This window comes from Marmota flaviventris, chromosome 2 (assembly GCF_047511675.1).
Source record: "Marmota flaviventris isolate mMarFla1 chromosome 2, mMarFla1.hap1, whole genome shotgun sequence".
NCBI classification, from domain to species: Eukaryota; Metazoa; Chordata; class Mammalia; order Rodentia; family Sciuridae; genus Marmota; species Marmota flaviventris.
In genome coordinates this window covers 154,310,313-154,334,385 of record NC_092499.1, presented here as the reverse complement: position 1 = coordinate 154,334,385, position 24,073 = coordinate 154,310,313, and the positions used below count along the sequence as shown (strand labels likewise).

At 45.4% G+C, this 24,073-nt stretch overlaps 1 protein-coding gene across 1 annotated transcript in view; it reads right to left on the bottom strand.

The window, feature by feature from the left end:
* Nucleotides 1-24,073, bottom strand: part of Acss1 (acyl-CoA synthetase short chain family member 1) — a 60,675-nt gene that overhangs the window by 26,754 nt on the left and 9,848 nt on the right. Inside the window, exons 2-3 of the mRNA XM_027955840.2 lie at nucleotides 21,667-21,763; nucleotides 1,353-1,552 (exon numbers count right to left, since the gene is read on the bottom strand). Of these exons, the coding sequence (XP_027811641.2) occupies nucleotides 1,353-1,552; nucleotides 21,667-21,763 (297 nt within the window). The remainder of the gene's footprint in view (nucleotides 1-1,352; nucleotides 1,553-21,666; nucleotides 21,764-24,073) is intronic.

Sequence of the window (24,073 nt, the reverse complement as noted above, 5' to 3'; positions counted from 1 at the left end):
GGCAAATCAAAAAACAAGTGGTTGCCAGAGACTGGACAAGAGAAAAGGGGCATAACTTTTTTTTTTTTTTTTTGGCAGGGAGCAGTACTAAAGAGTAAACCCAGGACACTACCACTAAGTTACATTCCTAGCCCTCTTTACTCTTTATTTTGAGACAAGTTCTCACTAAATTTCCCAGCTTGCAATCCTCCTAGCTCAGTCTCCAAAACTGCAGAGATTACAGGAGTGTGCCACCACCCCCAGATCAGGAATGCCTTCTTGAAAGGTATAACATGTCTGGTTGGGGCCATGAGAAAGTTCTGGAATTAGATAGTGATGCTGATTGTACAACACTGCAAATGTACTTACTGCCACTGAGTTTTACTCTTTGAAATGGTCACAGTGAAAATTTTAAAGGAGAAAAACAAAGTAAGAGTACAATTTTATACAAATGTGTGAGGACTAAATTCGTTAAATTAAAGAAGATAATCTTTGCAAAGTGCTTTGAACAGTGTCTGGCACAGACTGGGTGCTGTAAAGTTCTAGAGAGAGGAAAAGCAGAAGAGATGGCAACACCATTCCTTGAAAGTGGATGAGAAACCCTAAAAGGGAGTTGAAGGGCTTCCCGGACATTTTTAAAAAGGCTGGTCAGCAGGTTCTAAAAACTCAGTCCTTTAACTCTGCTCAATTCACAGGCAAGTCTTCAGTGAGACAGAAGAATTCTAAATGGTTCCTGGAAACTGGCACCTTCTTTAGAAAGCCAGCTCATAGGACTCTGTAAGAAGAGCAGGAATAAGACTGCACAGACACTGGGCCACCAGCCACATACTGGGCAATGATCCAGACACTCAGCCCTTTGACAATAGCAAGAGCGGGGAGACACTAATATACTGCTCTGTCCAGGAGTCTAACCTGCAGTCAGAACCCCTAAGGATATATCTATTGCATGCCCCCTCACCTGACTCTGGAGATGATTCACCCCTTTGTTCCGCACAACAGAAAGCTACCAACCTGCAGTACTTCCTCATGCACAGCCTCACCTCAATTTCCCTACTTTTCCCTCCTGTGCTACAACCGTGCCAGCTTCCTCCTGGCCTCACACACACTAAACTCTTGCCACCATCAGCCTATTTTCTCTACCTGGAACTCTCTCCTCCCTTCTTCTCCTGGCTAAATCCAACATGCTCAGATCTCAGCTCACAGAACAAATGCTTGGTCACCCATGTAGTGACCCTGGTAGCATTGTCATTTGGCTGTGTAACTTTTCGGTTATTTCTAGCCCTACTTCTAGTCTCCTCCTTGGTGACCAGGCCCCACAGGAACAAGGACCAGGGGATTCCTGGGTTCCTCCTTTCCCCAGTCCATGTGCTCACCATCGTTGATCCTCCCAGCCAAGGACTCTGCACTGAATCCAGCAAAGACAACTGTGTGGACAGCTCCGATTCTGGCACAAGCCAGCATTGCTGTCACACTCATTGGAGACACAGGCATATAGATGGCCACACGGTCCCCTCGGTGTACTCCATGCCTCTTCAGCGTGTTGGCCAGGCGGCAGGTGGTCTCCAGCAGTTCTCTGTAGTACAGGGAAGAGAAAGCCATCAGAGATAGGAAAGAGCCAAAACACAGACTAGTGGGCTGGAACAATTCACAAGTGGCAAGTATCATACATCCAGCCCAGTGCACAAAATTTAGCAGGTACCAGAATGCTTGTTGCATACCAAGTTCATTTCCAGAAAGAAATAATTTTAACATCTGTACATTTACTAAGACATTGCTAAGCTGATAAGTCTATCTTTGCCACCACATGTATCTGAAGCACAGATTATATATCAGGGACGTCTGAAAATATTCTCCTCCAAAAGAAAGACCCATCTCATTAGTTAGATCTTTAGTAAGGAAACAGGAGACCCCAGTTTTCTGAACAATACAGGCCAGTGGCCAAGAAACCCTCTTGCCAGTCAGGGTCACAGGCCTAAATAGAAGAGTCCTCAATTCTGTGAAGCCAGAATCTGGAGGGAAGGTAGCACGGGATCTGCAACCCTGCTAGAAGCCCAGAAGCAGAGATAGCAGGCACTAAATAAGCACAGGAGCACAGATGGGCGGTTCCCCTTGGTTTAAGGGGTATCAGTGCCCAACCCCTCCCAGTCCTACCACAAACTTGAGTTCACCAACCAATCAGAACTCAATCAACCCTGAACCTAGATGACTGGGTTAGAAGTGACATGTGATCCATTCCAGCCCATCAAAATCCAAAACGCTTATCTCCAAGTACTTGAGAGCTGCCTCCTTGTACTGTGCGGAGCAGAAAATGAAGAAAAACAAAGGCGATTGCGGAAGCAAGCTGAGACCTATTGTCCATATCCTTCAGTTCCCTTTAACTGTGTTCCAGCCTTCTACCTCACTGAACTTGAACTTGGCGATTGCAGTAACCAGTTATTCCCCTATTTTTGCTGTACGTGGTTTAATTTTACCCAATTTTTTTTTAAATAAAAAGAACTAGCACAGATGGATAGGATGAGAAGAAACCCCTTCTCTCTGGACTTGGGCTTTCACACTCCGGTTCTCTGCATTGCTGAAAAGGGACCCTGAGCCGGGCAGCACAGAACACTGCAGATGCTTTGGAGGCAAGACCCTCCCTCCTTTGAGCTCCGCAAGACCTAATAAGTTTAGTTCCCCTTTGTTCAAAGAGCTGTCAAAGATGAAGCTCATTAAAAGGCTGCTGGGAAACCACAGTGAAATGAAAATGAAGGGTCTCCAACTTAAGCAGGGACCTCAAGGAGAGCTTTGTTTCCTGCCAATGCCATCCTGCAAAGGAGACCAGATGAGAACCAAATCCCAAGTACAGCCTGCACTTCTCCCAGGCTGGGGAGCTCCCGCCCAGCCTGGATCCAGCCCCTCTTGAGGAATTTCATCTTTTCTTTTTAAAGCTTTCAAAGGAGGACAAAGGCACCATTGAGTGGCGCTCCACCCACCCCTTGCCTAAGTTCCAAGGAAAGAGCACCCCCCTGACCAAAATCACAGAATCCAGGGCCCAGAAACACTCTTAAAGGAGGCTGTGAGGGCCTCCTACAGTGCTAAAGAAGCAACTTTGGTCAACACAAAAGAGCAACTCTGAGCCTTCAATGTGGGATCCATTTTCATAGCTCTGAGGGATTAAGCCTCTGGGCAGTGTAGAGGGAGATGGAGGTTTGACTGCCATCAATCAATGGTGTTGAAATTCAGCTTTTATTCTACGGATCTAAAGCAGCAGTTTGAATGTGAACCCTCCATATAGAAAGACTTGGGTTAACTTTCTGTAATAGCTGCACTGGCAGGGGAGCTTGTACTTCTCAGTTGCCACATAATTGTGAGAAAAAGTAAGCACCATCTATCTCATTTAACTGATGCAAGTATTAATGAGAAAAAGGAGCCACCCAGGACCCTGCTGAATATTCAGTAGGTATTCTCTTTTCCAACAGATGGGAATTCCCAGAAATCTTTGAAATCTTTCCTAACATGACTAAAATCAACTAACTTACTTGGTGACTTCCTAAGATTAAAAAAATCTCATTTTAAGCACCTAGAATCCCATTCAAGGCATCTTCACAGGGAGATGTGCAAGGATTTTGACACTGGACAAAGAAAATGAGAGGGATAATATCCTGGAGATCAGTCACTGGGGGCAGCACAGCAAGCTTTCAGGACAGAAGATTGAGCCAGAAAGGAATGAGTGGGTTTTCCCTAGGAGGGCAGAAGTTGCCCAGCCACTGAAACTGGGCAGCTAACTATAGTCCAAAGGGGCTCTACAGACTAGGTTGAGGCTGACCACGTGTTCCCTGGAGAACCAAAGGCTTCAACATGCACCAAGGAGCTGGAGCCTCCATGTGTTCCTTGGGAGACTGAGGGCCTCCATATGCACCCAGTGGCCTGGTGCAAATCTAAGTCTTGAAATCATTGAAAAATAACTGCTGTTCAAATGGTTCTGATGTTTCAAGTACTCTGAAACTGTTCAAAATCTTTTTTTTTTTTTTTTTTTTTTTGGAATATTTGTGACTTCTCAAACCCTTCCACAAACCAAAATGCTACTGCTTCCACATCAAAAGAAATAACGTTTGACTGGGAGGTATAGCTCAGAGTGCAGCACTTGCCTGGCATGTGCAAAGACCTGGGTCCTATCCCCAGCACCACAAAAAAAGAAAAAGAAAAAGAAAAAAACAGCCACTCAGAAGAGCTTTTGGGCCTTAGCTTCCGGAAAGCTCAGCTTCCTCTTTGTTGCAGGATATTCGATCTTGCACCTAGTGCACTTTCCAAGGTTCAGCAACAGGCAGCTTTCTTAGAAATGATACCAGTAAAATGAGTTAGAGCTTTAAGTTCAAGGAGTAATATAACACTTGGTCAGGTACTGAGCAGGACATTAAAGTTTGTCTGCAATGTAGACTACTCAAGGCCCAGCTTTTAATGTAGACCTACACAAACAATGTGCACAAATGTACAAATTTGGCCTTGCATTCCTGGTGCTTAACACCACAAACATTTTTCTGGCTGGCCTTCAGGGGCTGACTGGCCTTTCTATACGCAACTCATAACACCGACTGGGAATAATTTGTGTTCAGTATTAAAGATACAATATCTGACTGCAAGTATCTGTCACCAACATGACACCTGCATGAACTCAGACTATAATGCACCCCCTGCTCCCCAGCCTCAGAATCTAATATTAGCCCAAAACAGGAAACAGCTGGAAACAGAGTTCAGAGAAGGGAAGGAAGAAATGCACTGATATTTGCTTTCATACATCTTCCAATCAAAGCTGTTTCTTCATGGTTAATATTTGAAAGTATCTTTCTCTCCTAGTCATTTCCTGATACCAGCCCAGGGAATTAAGATAAGTTGTTTCTATGCTGTGTTTAAGGAATAAATTGAGAGCCAGGTTTGTTGGCACATGCCTGTAATTCCAGCAGCTCAGGAGACTGAGGTAGGAGGATCATGAGTTCAAGGCCAGCATCAGCAATTTAGCAAGGCCTTAAGCAACTTAGTGAAACCTTGTCTCAAAGTAAAAAACAAAGGACTGGGCCTGTAACTCAATGATAAAGCATCCCTGGGTTCAATCCCCAGTGAGAGAGAGAGAGAGAGAGAGAGAGAGAGAGAGAGAGAGAGAGAGGTTGAGGTTGCATAATTTGTTCATTTCCTACAGTTTCTCTGGTTCTCAGTAATCATGAAATAAACACTCGCTGACAGATTTATCTTCTTTATGATCCATCTGTCCCTCTAGAGTACAAGGTCTACTTGAGCAAAGATTTCATTTTCATTTATTGCTGTCTTCCCAGCATCTAGAACTAAGCCTAGTTCATAAAAGATTCTCGATAAATATTTGTTGAACAAATGAGCACAGAAGGTGAGCATGAAACAAGAGTCCGAACCCACCCTGCATTCTCCTGCACCTGTGACAGACACAAAGTGTTTCACAGGCACAAGTCACCTCTGTCCTCTCTACCCCTGTACTGAGGCAAAGGGGTCAATTTCATGTTTAGATGCATATGCTGTCTCTAGAACTTAATATTTTCTTCAGCATACTGTTTCTGCAAAATAGAGGTGGTGAGAAAAGAAAGGATGGATTTTAGGAAAGAGGAACATAGCAAGTTAGACTTCCTCACTCTGGGTAGAGGTGGCTCACAACTCATGGAATCAGGCCTAAAGCACAGACTCCTCTGACCGTGACATTCCATAGCCACTAAATTTGAATTAATGGTAATGACATTGGCTCACTCTGCTAATTACTACCAGTAAAAGTATAGAAGCCCTGGAAATCAGTTAACCAGGCTCTTAAACCAAGTATGAAGCTCCTTATACATTATTTGTTTTTGTGACCCTGACCTTTTAGTAAAGAGAAACTGCTATGAAAATATAGAGCAGAAACCACACTTAAACACAAAAAATATCTCTAAGCTTCTATCTGGCAAGCAAGGCCCAAGATACATTGGGGTTCCCAGGAAATAAAAGCCCAATTGCCAGGGGTCAACCAGTCCCTCAAGCAGTATGTTTTCTAAATTCCTTGCAGAAAACATTTTTCTTTGGTTCTTTTGTTTGTTCATCTGTTCCTTTGTTTTTGCTTTGTTTTTGAGACAGGGTTCCCAATCTGCTGCCCAGGCTGGTCTCCAACTCCTGGGTTCAAGTGATTCTCCTACCTCAACCTCAAGAAGCTGGGACTGTACCAGTGCACGCCATCATACCCAGCATTTTCCTTAAGGTTTTGGTGTACTCTATGGAAAATACTGAACTCCGTGAGAGTTTCCCAGAGATGGCCTCTCCAGCTCTCTATACCCCTGGGGCCTTTTCTATGTTATGTATAAGATGCCCTGATAACAGGGCCTACCACAAATAATGCTTGTGAAGCACAAATATGAAGTCCTGGGCACCTTTAATTTTTTTTTTAAGTTTTTGTTTGTTTGTTTGTTTGTTACTATGCTGGGAATTGAACTCAGGGCCTTGAGCACGCTGGGCAATTGCTCTACTACTGAGCAAAATACCTTCAGCCACATCCCAGGGGCCTTTAAAGATGCCCTATATACAGCAATTATAATCACTGCAGAAAATGACAGACTATGAAATGGGAAAAAGAGGTAGTTAGTACTTCCCTAACAGAGCTGGGTACCTCAAGGAGAGGAAGAACAATTTGCTTGGCACAATCCACGTCCCTTGCTCAGAGTCAATGCGACACAAGTATGTGCAGGTGCCTTGCAGCTCAGCTGCTCTATGCCCTGGTGGCAGATACTAACGGCAAGAGTGGTTCTGAGAAGGAGCAGAGTCACCCACTGTCAGAGCTGCTGCCAGTTCTGAGGTCCAGATTCTCAGCTGGGGCTTGTGACTCTGAGAGGTCAGAAGGAAGGCAGGCCCACTGTGCACTTTCTGAGCAACCTATTCATCACCAGCTGTGCATCACACCACCTTCTCCAGTCATACTTACCTCCCACTGTGAGCACAGGGAACCTTTTCCCCAGGCCACCTCCTACTTCCTCAATCTTTTAAGAGATTCCTCTTCTGGCCTTCCTTCACCTCCACCCCCAATTCTCACTTCCTTCCCTTGAAATGACAACAGTAAAGGCTGTTCCAAATAGTTTACACAAAAGCACCCATTTGCATCAGCCTTTCATCACCATGACAAAATACCCAAAATAATCAACTTAATAAAGTAAAAGGTTTATTTGGTTCATAATTTCAAAGATTCTTGTCCATGGTCACTTGTCCTTGTTGTTTAGGCCTGTGGCAGCACAGTACATAAGGCATAATATACTCCTCATGGTGGCCAGGAAGCAAAAGAGAGAGAGAGAGGAAGGGGCTGGAATCCCATTGTTCCCTTCAAGGGCATGCCCATGACCTAGCTTCCTTCCAATGGGCACCACTTTCTAAAGGTTCCATCACCTCTCAATAATCCCTACACGTTGGTAACCAAGCCTTTAACACATGGGCCTTTGGGAGACATTTAAGATCCAAACAATAGCGCCATTCAACTCCAGCCTAGGAGCTCAGAGGTTTCATTCCCCTCCGCTTTCCAGATGAGGAAACACACAGAGAAGTTAAGACACTTTCTCAAGGCTGCCCATTGAATGAGTCAGAGCAGAATTTGATTCTAGGCCTAGTCTCCCCTGGGAGTCCCAGCTCATACCCAGTTCTTTTCATGAGCTTCAACATCAGAACACTTGTGGTTGTTTTTTTGTTTTGTTTTGTTGGTTGGTTTTCCTGTCATAAAACTTCCCAAGCTTCATGGTTTTTACCAATTGCCAATGCTCTTGCTATTTAATGCACCATTTTTCCTTGGGTTAATTTACTTTTTTAATATAAATGTATTTTAAGAATGAACCAGGTTTGTAAAGTATGTGCTTAGAATGTGCACACAAGGCCCTGGATTCAGTTCCCAACTCCAACCCAAGTGAACCAAGGGCTCTAAACCTAAGACTGATTCTTGTTCAAGAAGGAAATTACCGCTGGGTGCAGTGGCACACGCCTGTGATCCCAGCGGCTCAGGAGGTGGAGACAGAAGAATCATGAGTTCAAAACCAGTCTCAGCACTTTAGCGAGACCCTAAGCAACTCAGTGAGATCCTGTCTGTAAATAAAATACAAAAAGGGCTGAGGATGTGGATCAGTGGTTAAGTGCTCCTGGGTTCAATTCCTGGTACCACGAAGAAGAAGGAGAAGGAGAAGAGGAAATTACCAAGAGAAGTGCTAAAAACCTGCCCCTATCCATGAGTATTAAATTGAGACTTTCTCCCATCATCAGGAATGCAGAACAGGGGGAGAGTATAGGGGTGGCTCCATATTCAAGACCCCCTACTTCAGGGTGTCTCGCCAGACACATCCAGGTCAAATCTCACATCCTGGCCAGAGTCAGTATGCAGTTGACCCGTTAAAGGACACCCTTGTCGAATAGAAGTAACCAGGCAGGCCTCATTAATGCCTGATTTCCTCTTGGACCTCTCAGCAGTTGTCCTTGGCCGGAATCTTGTTTCCCCGAAAAGAAGTGCTTTCCCTTCTAGCCACAAAGCACAGCTCACATCACTGAGGAAACCAGGTGTCAACACATTAAGAACTCCCTCCCTCCCCAGGCTCCTGCAGGCTGGTGGCTCTGGACAAGCACACCCTCCAAGTGGACTCCAAGCCTGGAAGACAGCCCTGAAAACAGCTAGGTCCTGGCAGAACATTCATCTACTGGCAGGACAGACTTGTTTACCTCCCAATCCACATAATTAAGTCCTTTCCCTGGTGGGGTTTGGAAGAGGATGTAGGTTTTAACTTCCTAAAAGCATTCACTATTCCCTTGGTTTTAAAAAAAAAAAAAAAGCCACAGGATGTTTTTTTTTCAGGTCCCACTTGGGGTTTGCATGTTCCCTGTGCCATCTGTCTCTCAAGATTGCCCTGTGCAATTTCATTTTTCTGCAGCAGCAAAGGCAAAACACAGAGAAGCTGAGTTCACATAGAAAGTTCCAAACCGAGTGCAAATTAGGAGTCATTCTATTTCTAGGCTTTTCTGTGGGTCCACAGAACACTACAAATTAACACCTGGAGGGAAGTCAGCAGGAAGGTGGCACAGTCACCAGGTCACATTCAGAGGGCACCAAGTCTGGCATGACTGCCTGAGACCTGAGTTGGTAGCAGGTTGCAGAACTTAACAACTAAAAAGAAAAGCCCTGCTTTGTAAAATTTGCTGTTTATACCAGTGTAAATATTTCTACCCACTGCTAATTTTAAACTATATGTGACTCAAGTGAATGAAGTGTTGGAACACTATATACACAATCATTCTGAGGAGTACTTGATGCCACCAACCCCATAAGACTTGGGAATCACTAACTAACCTTGCCTTGCTCCAGGGGCGGCCTTCTCCTCTCTCCTAGCAATCATATCTCAAAAACTGCCTGCCCCGCTCCTTAACAATGCCCTTAAAGTTCACATATTTTTTTCCTTCATGAAACAATAATTGCTAGTCATTTATTTATTTCATTCATCTTATTATTCATTCAATAATAAGTAATTGTTAACAAAAGCTCAAATTGTAAGTTTGGGAAAAAGGGAAGAGCAAATGCTTGCCTCTGTTTTATTCCAAGCCACCTAACCTCCCTATTGAGGCCACAGTCTCTCTGACCTTGAGTTTCAGATGGAGTTAAGTTCTGTATAAGCTCAGAGGCTGGACTCCCAGACTCCACTTCATTCCTGATCATGGGATCAAGAGCAGAGAACATGCTCATATATTCTCCCTCGGCAGCCTTCGACACCAGGCCACTGCACAAGTTCATGCATCTCATCTCTGCTGTAACCCACTAGAGGCCATGTACCACTTCAGAAGTAGTTTGTGAACCTCTGCAATTTCACAAAAGCATTCCTATTTGCACCAGTGGAAACATGCCAAAAACATCACACAAATTCTGAGGCTAGAAAACAATCACAATTTAGTTTTAACAACCAGAAAACTAATGGGTTTAAAATGTCAAAATAGAAGACTGTTATTTTGAAAAAGCATTGGCCTACCATGAATCCACATCCAGATAAGCCTACCCTGGGTGGAATTAATAAGTTAGGGGTCAAGATCAAAGCCTGTCAATTCACAATAGTTAAACTGTAGAACTAATCTAGATGCCCTTCAATAGATGAATGGATAAAGAAATTGTGGTATGTATACACAATGGGATATTACTCAGCCTTAAAGAAGAATGAAGTTATGACATTTGCAGGTAAATGGATGGAGTTGGAGAATATCATGCTAAGCAAAATAAGCTAATCCCCCAAAACCAAAGACCAAATGTTTTCTCTGATATGTGGATGCTGATCCATAATGGGGAGGCAGGAATAAAGGGAAGAATGGAGGAATTTTGGATAGGGAAGAAGGGAGTGAGATGAGGGGAGCGGGTATGGGGGTAGAAAAGATGGTGAAATGATACAGACATTATCACCCTATGTACACGTATGATTGCATGAATGGTGTGACTCTACATCATGTATAATGAAATGAAAAGTTGTGCTCTATTTGTATACAATAAGTAGAAATGCATTCTACTGTCATGTAAAACTAAGTAGAACAACAACAGCAAAAAAAATCATAGACTGTTAGTTATAGCAGACCTTGAGCAGTGGTGGCAACCAAAGGCCTTGGCACAACAGGAATACCTGAGAGTTTGTTCAACTGCAAGAAGTGGAGGGATCAGCAAGGCCTTGCTTGTGACCTGGGATCTGGGAAGCGACAGGTCTGCTCCTCATCTTATAACAGTTAACCCCCACCCCCAGGCATCAACATCTCTCAGCCACATGGCATGGGGGTCTCCAATAGGGCAGCACAGCCAATATCAGGTATCAGAAGGTTGAAACCTTTTACCCTTCTACACTTCCTTGAAATGTGACTTGCCCTGGCTCAGCTCCCTATTCCTTCCCCCACAGGGCTGCACCTGACTTGTCTTCACCGGTTTCTACATAGCATCCACTCCAGCCTCCCCAGGGGGTATATTTCCCTTGAGATGCCTTTGCACCTGGCACCTTTGTAGGTAAACAAGAACTGCACATGGGAGAGGCTGCAAGGCACACCTTTGTTTTGCTGGGTTTTTCTGGAGCAGTCCCCCTACCTTTGAGGGTGCCAAGAGTCTGCTGAAGCCGGAGTTCCTTGGGGATTGTGCCTCCAGGCTGACTGTACACCCTGGAGGGGGTCCTCCCTCTTCAGTGATTTGAGGAGCACCCTGTGGAAACTCCCTTTGTGCTTAAAAGAGCCACAGAGAATCCACTTTCTGCACCTGAGTCCTAACAGATACATTTCCCTTGGGGTCATTGCAACTGCACTAACAGGTTCATTTTCAAATGCAGATTCCCAAATCTCCTTCTGCCAGCAAGGTCTGTAACAACATTCTGATGAGGTTTGTACAGCCACAGAGAATCAAGGAAAGATATGAAGGTGATACAGTGCCAGGCTTGTGGCCACTGTTCTGAGAAGCAGCCAACACCCAAGCTGTCTCCCTCCCTAGCACCCTGTGCTCTCTGCTCCTTACTGCCCAGCAAGCAGCACAGCCAGCACCCAGCACACAGTGGGTGCAGAGACATCCTGGCTCATCTCCTTGTCCTCTCCTCCAGGGGCTGCATCTCTATTCCTTTGCCCTTGTCCCCCCTTCATTTCCTCCTCCTATGATAGAGGTCACAGCATCCACCTGCAGCCCAGTCCAGCCTTTAGGACTTCACAGCCATCATCACCACTTTTTCCTACTTCCTACAAGCTCTGTCCAGACCTTCACGATGGTCCTGAAACTTTCTGGCACTGATGAGCCCTTTCCTAAGTGGTATCCATGCTTTATGAGTGTCTGCTTGTCCTCTATGGCTCTAGCCATCTGGAAGATAATCATCCTATCAGTAAGAAGGTACATTGTCTGCACACAGCCCCTGCACACACCACCAAGAACCATGCTTATTAAAAAGTTTGTGAGAAATATCAACAAAGGGAAAATAAACTATTAGCCTGGATGTTCACTTGAGTAAAAGATGTTTGTACACAGTGCCACTGTTAAAAACTTTTTACCTCTTGGTTGGTTTGCATCTTTTTCCATATTATTAATTTCATACCAAAATGTTAAAAGTTCATATTACGAGTTTTATTTTGTATAGCAAAATAATTAATGGGTTTTTAAAAAACCTAATACTTCCAATAAACAACTTAAAAATTGTCAGTAAAAAGAAGGAGGAGGAAGAGGAGGAGGAGGAAGAAGAGGAAGAGGAAGAGGAGGAGGAGAAGGAAGAGGAAGAGGAGGAGGGGCAGTGGCACAAACCTATAATTCCAGTGACTGGGGAGGCTAAAGCAGGAGGGTTGCAAATTCCTGGCAGCCTCAGCAAAATAAAAAGGACTGAGGATGTAGCTCAGTGGTAAAGCACCCCACCTTTTCCTCTTCCATCCACAGGACTTGAGCCTCAGATTCCCCAGTGGATGGCCCCAGCCAAAACTAAGCTCAAATCCTAATTCTGGTTTTTCCAGCTATGTAAATGTCCCAGTTCCTGAGGACTTCTGGAAGTTAGGGTCAGGAATAGGAACTAGGATTATCCATTTCAGCACTTGCCCCGTACAGGCGGAGAAGGGCAGCACCATAGGCAGCAGGGGGAGGGTAGGTGGCTTCCGGAGGAATAAGCAGGGACCCCCACAGTCCATCCCCATCCTCCCCAGGGCTGGGCTCCAACTGCAGGGGCACTGCTGTGCTCCCCCTACCATGGGAGGAGGAAATGGAGGGGGATGAGAGGGCAAAAGAATAAAGATTCAACCCCTGGGGGAGGGAATAGGGAGATGGGCCAGGGCAATTCACATTTCAAGGCAGTATAGAAGGGTAAAAGGTGTCAACCACCTGGTACCTAATACTGGCCGTGCTGCCCTGTTGGAGACCCCCACCCACATGGCCGAGGGACATCAAAGTACAGCCTACAACAAAGCTGTGAGTCAGACTAACCCCTCGGTCAAGAACCTGCAAAAACAGGAGGAAAAACACAAAATGGGAATAACAAAACCCTGGCTGCCTACTCACAGATTCCACAAGCCCCAAGCATTGAGCATCAGTGCTCCCCTTGGTAGCCAGAGCCCTGCCTCCTCTCCAGGAGCCAGCGCCCCTCCACCTCCCACAACTTGGTCACTCCCTGCAAACTCCTGCATGCAGAAAGGGGATTCCCAAAAGTGGGGCACCAGCTCTCAGGGAAGCATGTGTGTGTCCTGGAATTAAACCTCTGCCAGGCTTTACTCCCAAAGAATTCTCAGAAATTTCCCCATCAAGGTTTCTGGAGACATCCAGATGTGAGGTCATTGCTGCTGCAGTCTGAAGATGCAGCTATTCTAAAATATGAAATTCTGAAAACCTTAACAGTGCCCTGAAACTGTTGTCATATATAGAAAGAACAGAACCATTTCCCAGCTTTAACATCTGGAGCCAAAATCTTAAGGCAAGGTAGATGTTGGCTTAAAAACTTGTGCATATCAAGTAATACCAAGTTTCTATTAGATTCCCACTGCCAGCATGCAGATTCCAGACCAACCTTCTCAAATGGAGTTACTCAGATGACCACCCAGAGTGCCACCTCCTCTCAGGTGGGGAAGCCAGGCCTGAACATCACCTGTGGCCCAGGAGCCTCTGACCTTTCTATCCAACTCTGGGGTCCCCTGAACACACCAACTGCGGAGAGGGTTGTTTCACCCATCCCATCCCACTGCATCCATCAACCTCAGTCAGTTAATGAGCCTCCCTCAACTGCCTCAATGTTTTAATAAAGGAGCTTTGTTCTCTAAAGAAAGTAATGTGGGGTGCTAAGGAAAAAGTGCAGGCATGGGGAGGGATGGGGCTGTGTTTTGCTAATGCACTTAAGGTGGAATCCCACTCACCCACCCACTCCTGAGCCCAGCAGACACAGACATCCCCAGCCTGTGCTTCTGAAATACTCTGCTGACCTTAAATTAACCCTAATATGCAGCAAACGAACCTCAATATGGAGCAAATATAGACCTTTCCTCTCCTAACACAGGTCTGGGCTTTCATCCTATGTGTCCCAAGCAACACTCAGCAGACCCGGGGAGGAAAATCATGATTCTATTGTACAGATAAGAAAACTGAGGGTCAGAGAGGTGATTTGCTGTGAGTTACACACAGCCAGGGGACACAGCAGGCATCTGGCAGCTTGGTGAAGACACACTTAAGGGAAAATGAGGAACGAGAGATGAGTAATCGAGAAATGAAAAGATAGAGACCAGGCAGAGATATACACAAGAATTTATTTGTCAGAGCTGACAAATAAAGGCCATCTCTCTATAGGAACGAGAGGCAAAATGGGCTTGAGTTGTGGGACTTTTATGGGAGAGGCTCAGGAATCAGAGCCGGGTGGGTCCTAATGCAGCAGTTAAGGGTTGGGTTGGTATGAGGGAGAGGTGAGCCTTTCTCAGAAATGCCTCTGGGAGGGAAAGCGAAACTTTTCCCTTAAAATGACAGTTGTCGCTTAAGATGGCCATCCAGATGCTAAGCAAGGACCTTATACACACCCTGCAACATGCATACCTCCCATGGTTCCTCCTGCCTTCATCCTCATGCTTCCTTCCTCTGCCTCTCAAAACTCAACCCTCCCTGAAGCCCTCTGCAACTGGGTGTTGTGTACAGTGAGACTTCCTGCTTCCTACCACTTGAATCCACCGACACCAGCCTCTTCTGTGACCTTCCTAAGTGACCACGCTGAAGACACCCTAGACAGAGACAAGCCTGTTAGGAAGGCAGCTCCAACATGAAAATTCCCCACCCCATCCCCAGCTGGCTGCAGCATGTGGTCTATAGCAGTTCCCTCTTCCCCAGATAAAAAGGGCACACCACAAGACAGGTCCCATCTTGTGCTTCCCTGTGGGCCCTCCACATCAGACACTGGCTATGTGAATTCTTGATGATGTCCAACGTTCACCCAGCCCTCCCAAAGATAAAACCATTGCCCTCCATGCCTGCTGAGGGGTTTGTGGCAGGCAGAGCCAGGGAGGCCTGATATTCCCTCTATTCCTCTGGGCGGGGCTTTCTCACTGCACCCAACTCCCACCCAAGAAAAAGGCCCAGAATGAAATCCCAGGAAATCAGCCCTGTGGAAATCATTTAGCCACAGATGCTGAATGATTCAGGCACATGATACTGTCCTTCCCAGCACACTCAGGGGACCCACAATGCTCCACCATGTTTCACAATGCTGATTAGGACCCGCCTTCCTGGCTCAAGTCCACCAGTGTTGGACAGTGCCCAAGGTTTTCTAATTTCTGCTTTTGCAGATGAGGATGCTGAGGCCCAGAGGCCCCAAAGTCACAAGGATGGTCAGAGATAAAACCTGGCTTTTTATGGTTTAATTAAAATACTCTCATTTGGCCTCAAGTTTAAATTAAAATCCCCCATAGAGAGCCTCAGATTAAAGAACCCTGGTTCTGGCTTGGTAAACACTCACTCTGGCTCTCACAACTTGCCCTCTCCTATTTCAGGTCACACCCCACAGGCTGAACAGATGTGAGACCAGCTGCAAGGCCTCCGACAGCTCTGAAGGGCCTGTGTCCACCTCTAGCTTGGAAAACCCTGGCCTAGACCCCAGGATTGGCAGGGAGATTACATACTACCCAGACAGGTAGCAGAGCTGAAGCCTCATCAGTCTCCCCAACATTGACATCATCTTGCCGAAGGAAAAGCACTTGAGTTTTTCTGTGTGTCTACCCCCAAGAGTCTCTCCAATCTGTGCATCTGAACTAAGATGAGAAGAACCATCTTCTAAAAGAGGCACATGCGGATGGTAAGAAGAAGCAGCTGCCTAGAGTGCTCTCTTGCCACCTTGCTTCAGGGAGCATGCAAATTATCTATGCCTGGCCTAGTGGCCTCCAGGGGCCCTGCTCCAAGGGGCCTGTTAGGTCCCTTGGGGAGATGGTTCTGGGCAAAGGAAAGCTAAAAGGGAGGTTCAGGTCACATATGAGGAAGTGGGCACAGATCAATCCCAGGCTGAATCCCAGCCTCAGTGCCCTCTGGCAGGATGTGTCCAAGAATTGGCTCCTGCTGCTGCTACTCACAGCTCTGGTTTTGAAGCCACAGGGAGAAAGCACTGGTGATGTGAACAAAGTGGGAACCAGGTGAGGATACTGGCATCCCCCCCCCAAGTTCTTAAAGTGAATCCCCCCAGGCCTCCCTACCACTTGGCCCCAGGAAAGGTCCATGGCCAAGTGAGGTAGAGTTTAGATGCTAATATACAAAATAGCACACACCTGAAGGCCACAAGAGTGTCCACCCAGAGGCAATGATTAAGTAACTTAGGGCAAATCTATCAAGAGGTGACACAACCATCTCAGAACATGAAGCAGAGCTTTGCCAGTGCTGTGGAAACAAGTTTAAAAGCTGTGAATGTAGCCAGGCATGGTGGTTCACACCTGTAATCCCAGCAACTTGGGAGGCTGAGGCAGGAGGATTGCAAGTTCAAGGTCAGCCTCAGCAATTTAGCAAGACCCTCTGTAACTTATCCAGACCCTATCTTAAAAAAATAAAAAGGGCCAGTGATGCAGCTTGGTGGAACAGCACCTCGGGTTCAACCCCCAGTAACAAAAAATTTTAAAAAGGTACATGTGTGTAGGTGTGTGTGTGTGTGTGTGTGTGTGTGTGTGTGTGTGCCTGCAATACAGCAATGGTGGAGATTTTCGTGAATTCTCAGCATGAATGTGTTCTTAAGGGCTGAGCCCCATAGATTGTGGGGAATGAGCTGTTGATTCATGACACAAAGAAGCATGACAGTGATTCTTCAGAAATGAGCCTGTCTAAGGAATTAGCAGACCCAGGAGTGAGAGGTTCTGGGAACCTGAGGAAGAAAACACATCAGTGACCACCCCCCACCCATAAGCTGAGTCCCAGAAAAAGGATGCTGACGTAGCCCATTTTGAAGGGCTTCGTCCTAGGATGCATCAGGTCCCAGTGAAGTCGCTGACATAGCCTATGGCATATGATGTGGGTTCTTGGCTCTGAACTTGCTGACATGGAATCAAGCCATGGCTTCCCCCGCCAGACAGTTGCTCCCAGTTAAACAATTTCACCTAAGTCTGTCTCCTTTTCTGAAAGGTTGGCTTAAAAAAGATACCCATTCAGAAAATAAATCAGACTGGAAGTTGATTGTTGGGGGAGGGGTGGTGATTAACTAAGAAGGGACACAAGAACTTTCTGAAGCAATGATTGTTCTGTTTCTTAAAATACAAATTTGAGTTCCACAGGGGTATGCATGGGTCAAAATCCAGCAAATGTAAACTTGTGCATTCCATTGCAGGTAAATTTCACATCAAAAGAGAAAAATAAAAACATAATGGCCTCTAGTTAATCATGTGCATGATGGAGACTTGTGAAAAGTATACTGATGTCTGGGAACATACTTAGAGGGATGATGGAAGAACCACACATGGCAAAACAAATCTAGGTGGTGGGCAGATAGTATGTGCACTGTTTCAATTTTTTCATGATAAAACATTGGAAGTAGTAATAATAATAATTAGCAGTATTATTCTTTTCCAATCAAATTGTGGTCTTTAAAATAATGTAGTCATAGTGTTTAAAATAGAACTCAAACTTAGTAAGTACTCAATAAATAGTGGCTACTATCATAATCATCATTCTTTTTTACTGGATAATTTTTTGTTGTTTTTAATTGGTTTCTTTTGTTTGGAGGAGGGGTTGGTACTAGAGATTGAACCACGGGGCACTCTACCACTGAGCTACAATACCAGCCTTTTGTATTTTTTATTTTGAGACATGTAGGGGTGTGTGTGTGTGTTCTTAAGGGCTAAGCCCCATAGTTTATGGGGAGTGAGCTGTTCATATGGTCTCCCTAAATTACTGAAGCTGGCCTCCAACTTCTCCCTAGTAGCTGGGATTACGGGCATGCACCACCACACCCAGATAGTATTTACACTTCAATGCATTCCACCATCTCCTTGTGCTAACACTTGTAGAGTCTTTGGTTATAATTTTTGCCTCCATTTTATAGATGGGAAAATTGTTCCTGGAGAGACTATGTGACTTCACAATTCATCAAACCAACAGAGGATGGTCCTAAACCAGAATTTGCCTTTTTCTGCTGACCCCAAGTCCTATGATAACCAGAGAAAAATCAGGCTGCAAATTCCTCCAGAGCAAAGTCCACTGTGCCAATCCCAGGGTGAGTCTGCAGGTACTGACAACTGCCTGCTGTGCCTGAGGTCAAAGTAAGGGGTAAAAGTCAAGAAATTTCTTTCTCCTTGGTCACTGTCCCAGGGGCATGTTAGCATGCAGAATTTCCAGCCACTTGTAAGCTTGCATCAACACCCCAACCTATGGAAAGTACAGTCCTATGGGGTTGCTTTAAAGGGCCTGCAGGCTGGGACTCTAGCTCAGTGGTGGCACAAGTCTTACCTGGTAAGTATGAGGTCCTGAGTTCCATCCCCAGCACCACAAGAGGAAAGAAGGGAGGAAGGGAGGAAGGAAGGAAAAAAGGAAGGAAGGAAGAGGCTGTGAGTTTAGAAGTTAACCTTTGAACTCAGAAAGGTTGTAGCTATTCTGAAGCTCCTGTGGTACCACTGCATGAGACATCAGGGACATCAGGGCAGGAAAGCACTTCATTTCAATGACAAAGACGCCCTTGGTTTTAACACTGGCTTGTGTGCTTGAGTGTGTGTGTATGTGTGTGTGTGCTCATGTGCACCCTCCAGCATGCTTATGTCTGCTGGTAGTCAGCCAGCAGTAAGTGTGGAAGGACAGGAAGAAAATCTCATATCAAACTCCTAAAATGACCAGGAAGATGATTAACCAGGGTCCTTCAAGGACTCGCTGCAATTACAGATAACCTGTATATACACTTTTCACTCAAAAAGCAAATAGAAATAGCTACCTGGTTTTAAGCCTGGCTAAGATCAGCAAAATCATTTTGGACTAAGTCTGCTCATTCTTAGAATAATAAATACCTTACCTGTATTCATAAATTTGTCTGTGACCCAAGGCTACTTCTTTGCTATGGAACTAAAGTTGCCCTTGTTCAGGACTGGCTGCAGTCCTGAACATTCCACATGGTTTATGTTTAACCAGACATTTCAGGGGGCTGTGGAGCCTAGTTCACACCCTGCTGAAGACTGCAGCATACAGAGAGGCTGGGAGTGGGTGTAACCCATGGTCCATCTGCCCCCAGGGTCCAGGCATACGCTGGACACAGATGGAAGGAGTTCAGTCCTCCAGGGAGGGCCAGGACTGGACTGCTCACAGCTGGTATCCAGTTAGCACCTCTGGCCTCACAGATGTTTCTCATCTTTTATTGAAGGATGACTCCCAAGGCAACTGCCTTAAGGCCCTTTTCAGAAAAAAGTTTGTTTACAGACAAATGGAGCTGGGTCAAAAATCATTAAAGTGTCACAGCACCCTATTTATTTGACCAGCACCCTGTTAGGTCGGTGGCAGCGACTTAGTGGCAACTTAGAACAAAGCAGCCCACTCCGGGAAAAGAACATCAATCAGATGCCGGCAGAAATGCCAGTCAATCAGCCAGATCTCCTGACTAACGCCTGTCAATCAACAGGACCCCCCTGGCCAATCCTGGAGTTCAGCCAACTCCCCTGACCAACTCCAAGGGGGCAAGAGACCCTAGAAACACCTTTTCCTGTCCCAAGCCCTTCCCTTCCTGCTGTAAGCCCCATAAAGGTCCAGTCCGGTAGAGTTTCCACGCGGTTTTTCCTCAGACCCTTCTCCTGTCCTCTCTGTGGGTCTGATCGAGTCCCGCCCGGGAGTGATATCTCAATAAAGCCTCCCCCATCTGATCTGACACACCCCTCATAATCCCCTGTGCACAGGAGGACTGCATGGGATTTACTCGGTGGGTCCAGTGGACCCAAGGCTCTCAGAAGCAAGATGGAGATAGGGAACAGAAATAAGAAGCAAACACAAGCCCAGAGTTCAGCCCTGTAAGGGAAAGAAGCTGAGGATCCACAGCTGTGAAGTCTCTGATGGGCCTGAGGGATAGGGTCGGGGTGGGGGACACAAGCAGGCCAGTTCCATTGGGAGCTGGAGCAAATTAACCAACGTCACCACTGCTGCATGCAAAAGTTAATTTGAGCACAGTTTTACCAGGCTTGGTGAATTTGGTCTGGGATAAAACTGAAATTTGAGAAACAAATGAAAAGCAATGGTGGGGGCCCATTTCCCCTCAGGTCACTCAAGTGGCCAGCGAGTAACTCACTCTCAGATCTTCAGGCTGAATCCATTTCTCTGAATACTCCTCCAGTGTCCCCCTCACCCCAAGATTCCAGCTACTTGTACTTTTTTTCTGTTCCCCAGGCAAATTATTCCCCTTGTCATTGGACTTCAGCTTAAATGACTTCCATGGTGAGCTTTCTACCTCCTTCAGGGAGAACCTCCTTGACTATTCAGTCAAAAGTGACCACTCTACCGGGAATTTGGGGATTGATTGTTATTACACATAACCTATCCTGTCCTGCTGGACACAAAGGCACCCAATGAAGACTTGCTAGATGATTAGACCAGGGAAGTCTGAAGCCACCTCTAGGATAGTGATCATAGCAGAAGACCTGATGAGGTGAGGGGTGGGAAGATATGTGAACAAAGGACACACAATTTAGGCAGCTTGTTGTAAAGGAAAATTATGGCAAATTGTGCCTTAAGGTTTGGGGTTTTTGGTTTTTGGTTTTTGGTTTTTTGTTTTTTGTTTTTTGTTTTCAGTGCTAGGGATGAAACCCAGGGCCTGGTACGTCCTACACAACTGCTCTACCTCTGAACTACATCCCCAGTCTCAGGCCAAGAAGACTTTAATGCCAAACCTATATTCCACACTGACTGATCACAAAGAATTTGAGCCCCTACAGGAAACCTTAGGAAGGCCCATTACTCATGAGCTCAGCTAAACCACCCAATACACATGTGCTTGGCCCATGATATAGCAAAGAATCTGCTTAAGAAATCCAAGAATAAAATCACCATATTTTACCACATAATTGTTGCAGATCTTGTGCCAATTTTGGGGGATTTTTTTGCAAAAAAGTGGGGTGTAATCATTATGTGAAGCAATTTTTAAGAAATTGTGCCAGTATTACTTTAAAATCATTTATGACTAAATTATGTTTGATACAAAATGAGGATGCATGGAATGCTCATAAATATATATGAATGTGGAAATGATGATTATGTGGCAAAATACGGTATCAAGTTTGTTAAAAAAAAAAAAACTCCAAGGCTATTTTTATGTATTGTCCCACACTCACAAGTGAGAATAAAAGGTTAAGTGACCGGCTTTTATGACTCCAGTGTGTATTTTATTCAGCTTGTTCCCATGCTTCTTTTTTTCTGAAATGAAAGGATATTTCCAAAGCTGAATCGTGTTCTCTGATATTCAGCCACCCACTCCCCCAGAGCCAGACACCTACAGCAGGACCAGGCCAAATGCCTCCCCTGTACCTTGAACATTTGCCGTCTCTGCTTGTTTCAGAAAACTCAGTTGCATTTATGGGAATCTAAAGATATTAAATTGCCAAAGTGAACAAAGAGGTTGGGGCTCCTGCCAAGCTAGAGAATCCTTCGCTGTTAAATGGAACAGCATGGGTGTTTGGTGCTGGCAGTCATGGCTGTCATTGATCCATGCCAACAGACAGGGAAACTCCGGTCACCCTGCTGGGTGTGGAGACCTGAGAAGGGATAGACAGTACCTGTAGGTGATCCTCACTTCAGTTCCAGGCTCATCTCGCTCCCAGATCAAAGCCACACTCTCGGGGGACTTCTGAACATGCTGATCCAAGCAGTTGACTGTACAAAAACAGGTTGTACAGACATTAATTCTTCATGTTTTTAGAGAGAAGAGGGGGGCAGGGATCTACTTTGCTGTGGCTTGCTCTACTTGTGCGGAGAGAGACCCTGCCCTCATCCATGGTGAGCTTTCTACCTCCCTGCAAGGAAAGGGTGATTGTCAGAGCTGCAAAAATGGAGGTACCACCCTGTAAACATTATCCCAAAGGTGAAAGGTGACCTCCTACAAATATTCCTTATTCTCAAACTATTACTGGGACCACAAACACCAGTGGTTCCCAACCCTGGCTACCAGTTGCCATCACCTGGACCTTCCCTGGTCTCCCTACCCAGTGAGGCCCCAGGCTGGACCTCATGGTTTTCAAAGCTCCCTGGGTGGTTTTAGGTGTAGCCTGCACTGGGCACTGCAGCCTGAGCTGCAGGAAAGAATACACATCTCGTGGAGCAAGCTTCCTTGTACAAGGTAAAGGTGCCAGCCAGCGCAGGGATCCAAATCTTCTCTCAGGTATCCACCTGACACCCTATAAACCAGCCTCTGTTCCAAAAAGTGACTCAATGATGGGAAAATGCCATCTGGTTTTCCAGAAAGTTCTGCTCCCTTCCCCCTCTATTATCAAAGCTCAGATCACATGACTTGCCTGTAAAAAAAAAATGGAAGGTCAGTGCCACTGGTTTACTGTAAACCTGATGATTAGTATGATCTGTTCATTTGCTGACATCCTGTTTACTGTTCATTTGATTTCAAAGGTGACCTTAACTCAGACCAATTACTTAAACAGACCCTTGCAACCAACCCTCAAAGCCAATTCCTCCTTACTCACTTTCCTAACAAAGGTACCCAAGTAATTGGAGGAAATGAGTACTCTGAATAGATTTTGGGGGAGGAGGAGATCAGTGGTCAGTGGTTGCAAGTCCACCTGGTCTTTCAGGGTCACCTCGGTGTCCCTTATGTAATTTGTACCTCAAAAATCTTAATAAATGTAGATACAGGGGGGAAAATTAATAGTACTACTAATTGATACAGGAAATTTCTTTAAAGTACTAGAAAAAAGAAGAGAAGATATGCCCAAAAACTAAAAGAGAGGTAAAGCAAGAGGTTGAACTAAGAAGGGGTTAGTGAAGCCAGGTGCAGTGACTCACACTTGGAATCCCAATTAGTTGGGAGGCTAAGGCAGGAGAATCACAAGTTCAAGGCCAGCCTCAGCAACTTAGCAAAACCCTATTCCAAAATTAAAAATAAAAAGGGCTTGAGATATAGCTCAATGGTTGAGCACCCCTGGATTCAATTCCCATGACGTAAAAAAAAAAAAAAAAGAGTGGGAGGATGGGTAGGTAGAGAGAGGGAGACAAAAGACAAAAAGGGTTTTAGTGGCAAATCTGGAGTTGTACAATCAATAGATATAGTGTGTGTGCACACGTTTCTTCAGATGCCATGTGTACACAGCAAAGCCAGGCTACACTCTGTTTAGTAAAGTTATCAACACATACACACACACACACACACACACACACACACCACATTCAAGAGTTTCTTTATTTATTTGTTAGTTTTTTGTTTGTTTGTTTTTATAGTACTGGAGACTAAACCCAGGGTGCTTTACCACTGAGCTACATCCCCCGCCCTTTTTATTTTTTATTTTGAGACAGAGCCTCACTGAATTGCAGAGGCTGACTTCAAACTTATGATCCTCCTGCTTCAGCCTCCCGAGTAGCTGGAATTATAGGTGTGTACCACTGTGCCTGGGAAACTATCACAAAGCTTTCTGACGTTATTTTCAGCATTAGCCCTGGAGCCCCCAGACCCAGAGACCACAGATAACATCAAGAAGACCACAGGGTGTCTGTGTTTCAGCATGACATGGTATGCAATTTTTAAAACACTAGAATTCCTATCCCACTCATTGTAAGCCACTTTCCCCAAGTGTTTTTCTGGATGGGGGGTCTTTTAGGAGCACAGAAGGGAGAGGTACATAAAGTCTGAGGTGGTTTAATTCAACCAGCGTCCTGGCCACCAATTCTGATCAAGACACGATGCTGAGTACAGAAGGGAATGCAAGGACAGATATTCAGCCCCACGGGTGCAGGTTAACAGTTACAAACATAAGAAAACACGCAAGTAACCAAAACATAAGGCAGGCTATGGCAGGTATGGTAACATTCGTCCAAACAGAACAACGGAGCTGAATTTACCCAAACAAGGCAAACCCATGGAAGTTAAGAGCAACCCCAGACTGAAAGAGTAATAGCAAGAGCCTCCACATGAACAGCGCCCTCTGTAGGCCAGGAGTGAGAACTACCAGTGTCCCATTA